This window comes from Nesoenas mayeri (assembly GCF_963082525.1).
Source record: "Nesoenas mayeri genome assembly, chromosome: 3".
Taxonomy (NCBI): domain Eukaryota; kingdom Metazoa; phylum Chordata; class Aves; order Columbiformes; family Columbidae; genus Nesoenas; species Nesoenas mayeri.
This window is the reverse complement of record NC_137544.1, coordinates 47,843,033-47,855,497: the sequence shown is the minus strand read 5'-3', so window position 1 is coordinate 47,855,497 and position 12,465 is coordinate 47,843,033. Positions and strand designations below refer to the sequence as shown.

General features: G+C 38.2%; 1 protein-coding gene across 1 annotated transcript; it reads right to left on the bottom strand.

Annotated features, from left to right (window-relative positions):
• Positions 1-1,668: 1,668 nt before the first annotated feature.
• Positions 1,669-12,215, bottom strand: CEP57L1 (centrosomal protein 57 like 1; the record flags this gene model as incomplete). Its single annotated transcript, XM_080342735.1, has 10 exons — positions 1,669-1,893; positions 3,886-4,030; positions 5,666-5,895; positions 6,004-6,081; positions 6,779-6,877; positions 8,620-8,697; positions 8,988-9,104; positions 9,518-9,639; positions 10,214-10,393; positions 12,074-12,215. 10 exons carry the CDS (start codon positions 12,213-12,215, stop codon positions 1,669-1,671), a joined length of 1,416 nt encoding a protein of 471 aa, XP_080198861.1.
• Positions 12,216-12,465: the final 250 nt, after the last annotated feature.

Here is a 12,465-nt window from a genome sequence, read left to right as displayed (position 1 = left end):
CATTTCTTACTCTGACTCCTGCCCCCGCACAAAGCTGTTCTATCTGGTTTTAAGCACTTGGGGCAAATTGCTGGCAATTTTCTCTCTCAATCCAACATCTGATGACTTTTGTCTAGGGCTGGACCTCCAGATGAAATATAATGCTTTAGGCTCCTTAGGGCTTGGTATGGCCCTTCTTGCTCGCTCTCTTGGGTAGTGAGCTTCAGAGATTATTTAACTATTCCTAGGAATAGCAAAGGCTTATCTTGTGGCAGCAGAATACCTACAATCTGAAAATGTTAATAGCAGAAATACTTACTTGTTTTTTGCCTCTGCTGTCAGCAATTCCAGTGTCCAGAAATGCATAAACCCACCCCAGAAATGCTATCTACACCAGGAAAATACCACGTTTAGTACAGTCTAAGTGTTTTGAAGCATACAACTTGCTTTTCTAAGCCAGAGGTAATCCATAAGTAAGATGGATGTCTATACAGTTTAACAAAGTAGAGGAAATCCATCTCTGAAAATTAGCTGAACAAATCAGTCTTCCACAGTCCTGATAAAGATGTTTAGGGCCTATAAACTCCCCCATCACCCCTAAAAGCTCACATGCACAACTCCTGTCAAAGATCATAACAATCTATTCTACATTTAAATTAATTGTCTGAAATTTTTCCTAATCCTTTGTCTTGAAGGTGGCAGAACAAAGCTTACTGATGCAAATCCTTTCCATTAGGACCATATATCATTACTAGCTTTTATTCAAAACACTTGAAAACAGAGCATGCCTACAATTTTCATTCTTACCTGCACAGGGGCTTGAGAAAACACTGCGTTCTCTTTATATCAGAGACCTGCAGCAGAACTGTTACTGTCACTGTTAAGTCTTTTACCATATGTATCTAGCGGGGTTTGGAAAAGAGCAGACTCACCATTGCGTAAGGACCCATCTTGCATTTGTATGGGTATGGAAAACTGCTGTACACATGAAAACTGTACAGCTCTGGTAGAAGAGATCACAAATTCCACAGCATACTGATATGCAATTCAAGGTCTCCTTTATAACAGCTCAATTATTTTATACTGTGCTAGATGCACGTTCTGTTGATGAGAAGACCCAGGTTTTTGGTAGCAGCCCCTTCCCTGCACTTATCAAGAACGCTCTCACATTGTCACGGTTTAACCAAGTCATGGGTTGTGCTTCCAATCCCTAGCTGTCCCTCACACTGTCAATAAAGCTTATAGAGTAACAACATTAATAATTAAAATTTATATAAATAAGAGACAATACCTCTTCCTCTGCCTCATTTGTAATGATCTGAATCTTCAGTTATTAGTGAAAAGGAAAGTCACTGGTTTTATTTTAACAGAAGCACTAGCCCAAGTAATTGTGGAAACATGAGCTTTAAGTATCTCCTTAGCAGCAGTGGGAATGAGGCACCAAAGATTGCATACTATTTTAAGTGTATAAAATGTATAAAATTTTATTTGACAAGTTAACAAGTAAGCATTTCATTAATCCATTAAAACACTTTGTTACAGTCAGTGTAGTTGAATTATAGCTACCCTACATGAAAGTTAATTCTGAGGTGAACAAACTGACCTACTAGGGAGTAGGCAGTTTAGTATTTCGTGAAATTTAAAATTTACTAGCTATAAGACAACTTCAAAAATTTCTTAACACAGTAACTATTGTTCCCACACGATATCATCTTTTTTCAGTGCCGACTGAAGCTTCTGCACATTTTTTAGCAGCTGAAGAGAGCTTCTGCGTTTGTGCCCGGGACAAGATTTAGACATACTTTCCCTTACAGTGACTGCAATCTCCTTTGCTTCGTTTTGGCCACCACGCTTTAGTTTCACGTGAGCTGCCCCTTGCTTCAATTTCTGATTTTTTTTCTTTAATTTCTGCACCTAGGAAGAAAGATTACTGATTAGAATGTTACATACTCAGAAGACCTACAGCTGGAGAGCTTACTGGACTTCTACCAAACTCCAAACTAAAGATATCTAAGGGACATAAAAAAAGTTAAAATCTACTCATCTTGTACACAGTTGTTGCTCCGTAACAGAAAGCATTACAGAAAGCTGACCTCACCCGCACTCAATAACTGCCTATAGTAAAAATGTTTGCTTGAGAGGGATAGAATATGTTATCAATTTATATTTGCAATGGTCTTTTACCATTAACAAAAAACAACCAACAAACCTGTAAAATGTATCCTGTTTATTACTGGTTACTGCATTTAAGCAGTTTACTTTGAAGCCTCGTAAAAAACAGGAAAACGAAATAAATTGCTAAGGAATGTTTTTTGAAATGTCAAATAATGTCTTGACTTGCACTTGGCATGAAAAGGTCACTCCCAAAGATAAAATTAGGCTGGAAGCATTCCATATGCCAATTTAGGCTTTAAGTCAATTTCTAAAAATAATTAACTTTAATTGCATTCTAGAACATATTATTAACTGTGAAACACAGAGATGACTACAGCATTTTTAGTGTGACAGGTTCTAAAAGCAGAAATATGCATTGGAAATATTAAGACAGGTCTGTACAAAACACAAATAGAATTGTCTCTGTGCAACTGCACCAGAAAAAATTACATAGGCCAAGGGTGACAGGAGTGGCCTGTATTGCTAACCAGGGCATGATGGACAGTAATCAAGCAGACAGACATGAAGAATGTGCTATTAGATTATGACCCTAAGGCGTGTGCTCTGATAAGGCTGTACCAGAGCACAGATGACGTGCCAGGAGATCCACACCCTGATAATAAGAAGGGATGACAACAAGGTTGCACCACATTGTATGTGATATTCGTCTCCTCATCATCCCAAAATGAAGGCAGACTGTAGCCATAAAGGAAGAAACAAAGGTGCAGTTGTTTTCCACTGTCTAAGGTTCCTGGAGGATTAAGTCAGCAAGATTCTGAGGCAAGGAATAATACCATAATTGTTGGCTTCTCAAGAATACATGAGATTTATCCAAGATACAGTTGACATTGCCAAGAGAGGCTATGAGGACTCAACAATGTCCTTTGTCCATATTGCTTACATGCAATTCTGACAATTCTACTTTGACATAAGCACCTCTGTGCTTGCAATGACACACACAATAAAAGGTTTGAGTGAGTAAAATCTATCAAAGAATGAATGTGAATAAAACTGGTCAGATTTAAATTCACTACCACCTCCCCCTTTCATAAGGTCTCATACAGTTTTGTTTTGTTTCCTGTCTAAGTGAAGTTCTTAGGTGAGTCTGTTTATCCTGAAACATAGGATGAAGAACAGAAAACTATCAGACAGAACTATGGGTTGCATTTTTTTATCATATATTCCAAACCACATTGCTACAAAAGGGTTAAGTTGTTAACCTATAGAAGAGTGATTTTATTGGGCATGTATGAAAAGCTGTCATCTATGGCTCTAAAACAAATTCTGAGAGAATGCATATGGGTTATGGGTTTAACAAACCTGGCTATGACTTTGGAGAAGCTGTGGTCAACAGACTATTTGGTTAATAAAAAGCTTCAATATTTAAGTAAAACATTTAATCCTATCTGTACTGGAAATATAGCTTCCTTCTCATTCCCCATAAGGACAGGACACAAAGGAATGAAATTCCAACAATTTGTCTTAATGCAGGGAGCAGAAGTGACAGCCTGAGCAATTCAGCTCTATATTGCAGAACTGCCACCAGGAAGGAAGTTTTTGCACTTTCCTAGATACATAGCTGCCAGCTGTAAGCATTTTTCTGGATGAAATGAAGGAATTGGAGGTACAACACTGAGCTACCAGCCCTGGCTTAAGCATTTCAGTGACATTCTAGTTAATGACAACAGGAGGCAGAGTTGTGGCAGCCTTCAAACAGAGCGTTACTAGCTAGAGTTTACATCTTATTCTTACAGTAGCCTGATGCTCTTTCAGCTTGGATATTTGTTCTTCTTTATTCTCCATTTGTTTTACAAGGCAATCCAGCTCCCATTCTAGGTCTTCACGAACTCTGGAGTCTTGAGCCTCCCGTATTTGCTTCAGAAGTTCTTGATGTTCACTATTAAAGACAAGAATGGCACACTAAGTATTCACAATATAGTTTCTAAGATTTTTTCCAATACTTTCAATGCATTGCAGGAAGTGCTAGCTGTTTCGTCCAGAGTACAACAATTATAGCATTATTTACTGCCTCACACAATATGCATTAATCTGGAATATGTTCACACTAGAAAAGAAAAGGTTTTTTCAGTTGGTCTGATTTTCTCATTCCAAATTTGTAGCTGATGTACATCTTATTCCTCCCCCTTGTCACAGTCATAACAACCACATGTGTATAGTGTGCAAAACGAGAATTTGGAAAGTGAACAGCAGCTATGCAGCATGGTATTTTTAATTCTTGCCCAATTCAGCGCAGATTTGAAAGCTTAATATAATACTGAAAAGTATTGATTAAATTAGTATATTTAATTTATAGGTTTTTTCTGACAGATAATTCCAATTAAAATACTCTACTGGAAAAGATTTGCAGTGAGGTGTGCTGGTTAATCAAATTAATCAGCTTAATTAAAAGAAATTGTGTAGATCTACTTGATACCTAGATATCAGAACTAGTCAAAAACAGAGAGCTACTCTTAGATAAATAATCTCTTTACAAAGGTCATGGCTTGTTTTCTGACTTGTGAGTAACTGCTGCTCCTTGACAGCTTAATTGAAGCAACTAGTTGTTGCTATTTAAAAAGAAAAAAAAAAGCCCGTCCCTGAATTTCCATGAGTAAGCCAAAGCTTTTTGAAGAAGAGATTGGTTGCCATTTTAGATCTTGCCACATCAAGGATTTCAAACCAGTGTCAACATCCTAACTGGTTTAACCAACACATCCTCCTCTGTTCAAACCACAGCTCATCATGTTGACATGTCTACTATGACCAGCTACATAGTTTTGGCCCACAATTCTACAAGCTTGCATTAATGGGAAGATGCCTAAGAACAGGACAAGTTGTAATCCACATTTGCTTGTGTGGCTAGAAAGATACATACACTCCCATCTAATGCGTTAGCTTCTTCCACACCCTGCCCATTTTCTGGCAGGACACTGTCCTCTTGCACAACCCTCTTACAGGACTGGCAAGTTCTCCTGCTATCAACAAGGAAAAGGAATGAACGCCAGACTGTCTCAGCACAAAGACCCATCAGGTATGCATGTATGGAGAGAACATAGAAAGAGTGAGGAAAAAGTCATTGGCTGGATGTTGTGACAGGACTATTCCTGCCACTGCTGTACTTACCTATTCTACCACCCAGAGTGACTGCATTCTGCAGGCTTACTCAACTTTAATACCACCTTTGCACCTTTCTCAAGGAGATCACTCTTGGTCTACTCTGTAGACCTCAGAATACGTTTAAAATGTCTAAAAAGCACAGGCCAGAAAGATTTTTCATTTGTTGCAGCTTCAGTAGCAGTTAAGTACAGGATGTGGAAGCAGAAAAACCCAGCTGAGGCGTATGTTGTTTGCTCACAATATCAGCTAAACACCAGGAGAGAAATAATTTTTTGAAGTCAGGCCTGCTCAGGCCATTCTGTCAACAAGTAGACCTACACTTAAAACAGACTAGGTTTGACTACAGCACAGCTGTAGCTTCCCAGGTCTACCACTGAAGTAATTTTTCCCCATAACACCAGGGATGAATACTCACAAGCTCATTTGGCCCAGCTCATCTTGCATGGCCAACATAAGCTCCGAAAGACTTCTGGTGGCAGTAGGTGATGTGGAACAAGAGGATACAGATTTTGAAAGTGCGCTGTGTCCTGAAATCCCAGACATAGCTCCTCCTTGGCTTCGTGATGAGATACATGGATTGAAATGCTTCATAGTATGCAACATGCTTTGTACGTTTGCACTAACAGAATGGCTGGAACTGACAGACTTAAAGCAGAATTATTAAGTGGTTTACAGAAGTGATTAACAATTACAGCAAAGACACTTATTCAAACTGTAGATGCTGATTTTGCAAAAGCACTTGGTTTCACTCACCTTCCCAGCCACAAAAGGTAGCTCACCAGCCTTTATATGTAATTGTGAAAGGTGCATTTTCTTCACTGTAGGAGTTCTCTGTCATAAGGAAGACAGGAAAAGACAAGAAATTTCAATGTGTTAACCCAATAGCACAAACTTTTATTTTTTTTTTTAATAAGTAAAATTAAAATAAACAACCAGAGAAATGCATCATCTCAGTTTCCCTCTGATTTTAAAAAAATAATTTCCCTCTGTATGTGGAAGGAGTAGGACTTTCCAACAGCTGAGACAAGTCGATTTTTTTCCAGATTGACAAATAGGTTGACATTAAAGAAATTGAACATTGCTCACTTCAGTTTGCAAAACCACAGTTGCAAAATTTTGACTGACCTGTAACGTGTTGCAAAATGAATTTTCTTGATTTCAGCAATCCCCCCCAAATACAACATCTTAAGATGCCTACTTAAAATGGCTTTGGAAAGTAATTTTGCCAGATAAACTGAAAGGCAGCTAAGACAGGACATGGAGGATGGCAGTAAAACTGTAACAGAAGTTATTGTCATGCTGGTAAAGGGAAAGTTTTCCAGTGAGGTGCTACCAGCCCCAGCTGAGTTTCAATTACCAAAGAAAAAAAAAAAGGGGGGGTATTGAGTATTGTTCTTCACTTTAGAAATGGAGTAAAGTGCAGCAGACAAATCAAGGGCCTCTTACATCACCATTTTCCACAAATTCTCATCTCTGTGTGAGGCAGTCGCTATCACTAACAGTATGCTAATAAAAACTTCCATGTTACCTTCTTAGTTTGTTTCTTCTTCCCATATTCCTTTTTAGGTTCACTTTGAGATGTTACTGAAGACATCAAAATCCTGTTTATCTCCAGTCCTGTTTGAAGCTGTCAGAATAAGCAAAAAAGAAAACAATAATCTAATGTAATATTAGAAGCACAAAATCACATGGCCTAATTAATTCCCTCTTCATGCATGGATGAGAACCAATTAAAGGCACTATTAACTGTCCTGCTTGGAAGGCAGAATCTATGCTTAAAAACAGAACAGATTCCTAGGATGGCAGGGTATCAGGCAGATCTTGCAACTCTGTCTCAGAAGTCCTGATTTTCATATTCAGCTGCAGCAGCTGTATTTTGCCACTGTGACAACCAGCAACTGAGATAAGCCAATCCTGCTGCATGCTGGGGATCTGATAATAAAATCCCAAAAATATGAACATTTGGATTTTACTGTCTGGGGGCAGAGAGAACTGAGCCCCTCTGTGTAAGATTGAGGTCAAACCTGAGGGACAATCCTTGGATTGCTCTGTAGTTCAAATTTTACATCAAGACCCATGATAAACAGGATAATAGCTGTTCCCAATTAAACATAGGACAAGGACTTTGTTTTGGCATGTGTGACAGTTTTGGCTAAACAATACTGGAGGTCCACCACAAACGTGGGATTATTCTGGTTTTTTCTGTCATCAAAAGGAAGGGAACCACTCCACATCCTGCATTTCCCAAACCAGATCCAACAGACCTAAATCGATCCTGCAGTTGAACTAAGATGGTACTAATACTAGTTTAGGACCCCGTTTACTACACTTAAGTAGTTTCTTGAGCAAATGTTTATAATACTGCTAAGGTCAGACTATTTGCTCTGGGAAAGTCTTTCTTACTATGTTTCTCAGAAGATAAAATCTCCATACTAGTCTTTCTGTTTTGCAGCAGCAAGCAGTTTAAGCAAGAAACCCAAAAACCTGTGAGTTTTCAACTGTGTCACTCTGCTGGATTCTGGAGGTGGTCAGATACCTGGGCTGCAATCTGGATGTTATTTCAGACTTCCTGGGCTGATGAAAGCCTCTTGGATGCGATATAAAAACTGACAGCAGTGACGAATTAATTTAAGCTGTCAGCTTTGTTTATGGCTAAGTTCTTTCAATATTATTCTTCAGCTCTGCATCCCCATCACCTTGCCCAAAGGGAATGCCACCACAACTGCTCTCTTTCTAAATAGCTACTATTTCTCAGTGAAGGGAGGTTTGGAATACCTGGAGCTACTTTGCCCGTTTAACAAAAGGTTTCTTTGATTTTGCTTTCTTTCGTAAATATTCCTCACTCAGACGGATGGCCCAACAATCTGGCTATGGTTTCACAGAATAATGAATTATTCAAGCTCTCATTTAATGAACAATGTAACAGTATCACTGATTAAAGACTTTTCCAAGTATAGTCCAGTATATCAGATTTCAGAAGATCTTAACAAAAAGAACAAACAGAATAAGCAACCCTACTTCGGGTATAAGGTTTCTTATATGACCACTTTCTAGTTACTGTAAGTTAAAGTCACCTGATTTAGCTGCAAATTCTCTAGAAATTAAGTCTCTACACAGCTCACTTATAGCAACTTTAAGACTGATAAACTGTGCCATTATCACAAAATGAAGTAGAATCTTCCTTGACTGAGATATGCAACACACCTGGCAAGCTTTCTACTATTGAGTTTATAACTGGCCTACATAGTATTCCAGTTCTTCCCAGGTAATAAGCACGTGGAGTTTAAATGTAATTTAAAAAATGGTATTTTGGACAGAAAAGTTAGCTTCCTCCAGTAATAAAAATATGATAAAATCTTTTCAGTCTACCTGAGCAGTTTTGTCTTGCATTAGTTTACGCTGATGCTCTTCTATATGAAGCTTTTCCTCTAAGCGTTTGATCTTGTCCTGAATTTGAAGACAAGGATGACTAGTCACACTTTAGTTTGACATGCTGAATCAGAAGTCTGAAGCAGCTTGCAATTATAATCTGGGATACAACAGGATGGAGGAATTTATAAAGCCCAGACTGAAAAAAAGACTCATGCAAATGAACGCAAGGTGGCATTCAGTCAGGTATGTTTTATGAACTTAGCTTTAACAGAGGAAATTTTTGAAAAGCTTAGTACTATTAACAGTATACCATACAAACTATATGGAATGAAGGACTTTCAGACTGTCATTCCATGCATGCTTACTTCTGCAATTCTCTGAGTAGCAGTAAGTTTAAGACATTCTTTTTCTAGCATTTCAAGTTTTTCAAGTTTTGCATGCAGTTCTAACCGGTTCTGATCTTCCTCTTCCTGAAGCTGGGCCTGGAAAAAAGTAAGTAAGAATGGAGTTGGCAGCTGACTGAAATGGTTTCAGATGGCAAAAAAACCAAACACGCCACGGTAAAGGTATTTAACTAGTTGAACTTATATATTTTTTAAATTGCAAACTGATGAAAAATACCAGGCAGACAAGATTCAAGTTTCCAGCAGCCTTTTTGTCTACCAAATGTGCAAGTTTTAGCATGGTTTTGCTCATTAAGAATTCCACCCAGGGAGTCTTTTCAAACAATTCATCGAACAGTTGTCATCAGTCAGTCAGACAGTAAATTGCTTCCGTTTGCCGCCACCCTGAGAAGAGCTGAGTAAGAATGATTGCCACAAAAAAGTTCCGATCTTAGATATTTCTATACTTCTTTACTATATCACGACTTTGTTAGAATGCTAAGAGGCTTCACCTGTTGTTCTGAAACCATTTTCTTTTCCAGTTCCGCACTGGAAGCCATTTTTCTCATGTAATCCAGCTGTTTCTCCAGCAGGGAGCAGCGAGATTGTGCTGCATTTAACTGCACACTTACATCTACAGAGAAAAACAAAGACGTTCAGTATAGCAATGGGAGCTACACATGTAGCCAGTCTGTCATCTCACTGAGGAATTCTCTAGCTTGAAAACAGGCAAGAAAAGTTTTGTTAGTCATGTGCTTAAAATATGTTTTATATATAAGACATGAGAGTCAAGATATTTTTTTCAGAGCTAGTCCCTAATATGAATTCCAAAGGTGTGAGTACTGTGGTTACTTTGATTTATATCAGCAGACGTCTAAACAGAATCTGGTTTCTTCCCTTTTAATTTTTCTCAAGTTAGCAGTGTTACACATGTAAGCAGCTGCTTGCTTATTGTAAGAGTTAGACATACTACCTGAAATCTGCTTATTCTTTAAAATAGCTTTATGGGTTATGCAATACTGGGTTAATATATGTAAAAACAAGACCTCAACTTGATTCACATTTATCAGGCTCCTGCCCCTCCCCGGTTCTGAAGCAAAAAAGAAAAGAGGGTTGTATTAATTAGCAGTTTGTCAAAATAAACACTCCCTGGATTATGCAGTCTTGGAGTTGCTGTGGCTACACACCTTATCGCTCAAGAGAAATACCTTTCCTCTGTTGCATCAGTTCTTGATGTGCTATGTCCTTTTTGTTGGATTCACGCTCTAAGGCCTTCTTATACTGAGCAGCTGCTATGGAGAGACTGCACAGATTATCTTCAGCCTGTGACTTCTCCAACTCTAGACGGTGGATCTTTTCTTGAAGAGTTTTCAGGGCTGCCACCACAGCTAGCAAACAATGCAACAGTTCCATCTTAAGTAACAGGTCCTATTATTATTATTTTAAAAAGCCCACTTCAAACAGCAAAATACTACCTAAATTTTCTTCCTAGGATCACCCCCAAAATGAACTATGTTCCCCAGCAGTACACTTATACATGCAGAACATTATCTGGGAGAAAATTGACATGTTTACTGCATAACCGAGGTAATAAAGCACAGGTCCTATGAGTGAAACTGTTTTCACTCCAAATAGTAGCAAGTGCAAAGAAATCATGGCAAATTGAGTACAACAAACCCTGGGACTTCACACAGAAGGATGAACATAGATATCCAAGTTAGGTCACAAGTTTTGGTGTAATGCAACTGGTGTAGATAGGAAAGAAAAAAAAAAAAGACTCAGATGGGGGGAATAAGATACAAAGGGACATTTTGGTAAAGGATAGATTTAAAAAACTTTATTGTTTAAAAAGCTAATGATTCAGTGTCTAGTCTCTTGTATTTGATGATTCTTTAAACGATAGAAACAAGTCTGCAAGATTTTGCTTTTAGTCTCAAATGTCAAAATTAGGTGTCAAAGTTATGTCAAAAGAAAAAAAGTTGCAATTTCAGCTACAAGGAAAAGTCTGCTAGCTCTCCAAAAAGTATACACACCTGTGGAAGTTTAAGACATGTTCTGTAACAAGTCAAGCTTCTTTTCTGACATTTTATAAGCCTTGATAGTCTCACTAGACCAATTTTCTCGATAAAGGAATACCCAGCAAATATTGCTAGCTCCATAACAACTCTCATCAGCCACATTAGAATAAAATAAAAAAAAAAACAAAACAAAGGAAGCCAAAAGCAGATACCAGAGAGTGGAAAGATGAAGTGGGAGCACTTCTTCCATCTTTCCATTGGCATGCCAAATATTTCCTTACTTTAACACTTAGCTACATAACATCAAATGGAACATTTTAATCCAAAAAGCCCAAACCAGTCACAGATTCTTCAGGTGAAGAACATTGATCACATGCACACACAGTGGCTATGTCTGTGCAATATTGCAAAGTTGTCCATGGTACTAAATCCAAACATGGCATCCTTGTGATTCACTGTGCTCTCCAGATATGCTAAGCCACTGAGCATTTGCTCTGTGAGCTCCAGAAAGTAATCACCCATTCAGGCACATGACAACCATGGCAGACCCATGTTTCATACAGACTGATTTTCATGCTGCTAACTTGCCTGAGAGTCTGCATTGTACAAAAGTTCTCCCAAGGAATCATACCATACAAAAACCTTATAAGTGATTTTAAGCTAAGGGGAATTGAATAGCCCTACACAAAGCTATTTTCAAGTCAGTGTGCCATACTAGTGATCTTTTATTGCTGTATTTGAAGTCATGAACTGCTTCTGCTGAGTTTGAAGCATTCTCCATTGCTTTTAGAGGAAGTCTGATGATTTTAAGTTAAACAATTTTCAAAGCCAAAGTTTATAAGGATGTTAGAAGACTTGCAGCAGTTTCCATTCCAGACGTATGACTTCAAGGAGACTACTCCCTCAGGACACATATACATCCTGTCTCAATGTCAGTCTGATAATCGCAGCAAGTCATTGAACTAAGTAAAACAGAACAGGGATCTTTGCTCACAAGATTTCACATGGAACAATTAAAAAGACCACTTTAAGGACATATTTTTGCTTTACCGTGGTTATTGGGGATAGAAGGCCTGTCACCACTAACAGCTGCCAACTTCTTTGATTCTGTATAAGCAAGGGCTGCAGGAAGCATCTTATCTGGTGGGTGAAGAAAGCTTCCTATGAAACTGTTCTTTGATTCAGAATCCATAGTCTGTGAAAAGAGAGCAATTTAAGGTCACTAGCTCTTTAATCGACTATGTAACAGTTTTCAAAGTATGTCACTGTGCAGTCCTTGGCTCTGTTTATATCAAACCAGATCATATGCATCAAAATAATAATTAAAAAAACCACCCCACACATCCTCAGATGAGTCTTGTATTTTAATGCAATTCCAAAACAATGCCTTTCATAACACTAAACAAAGCTCTCCTCAAACACCCACAATTTCTCAGATTTTT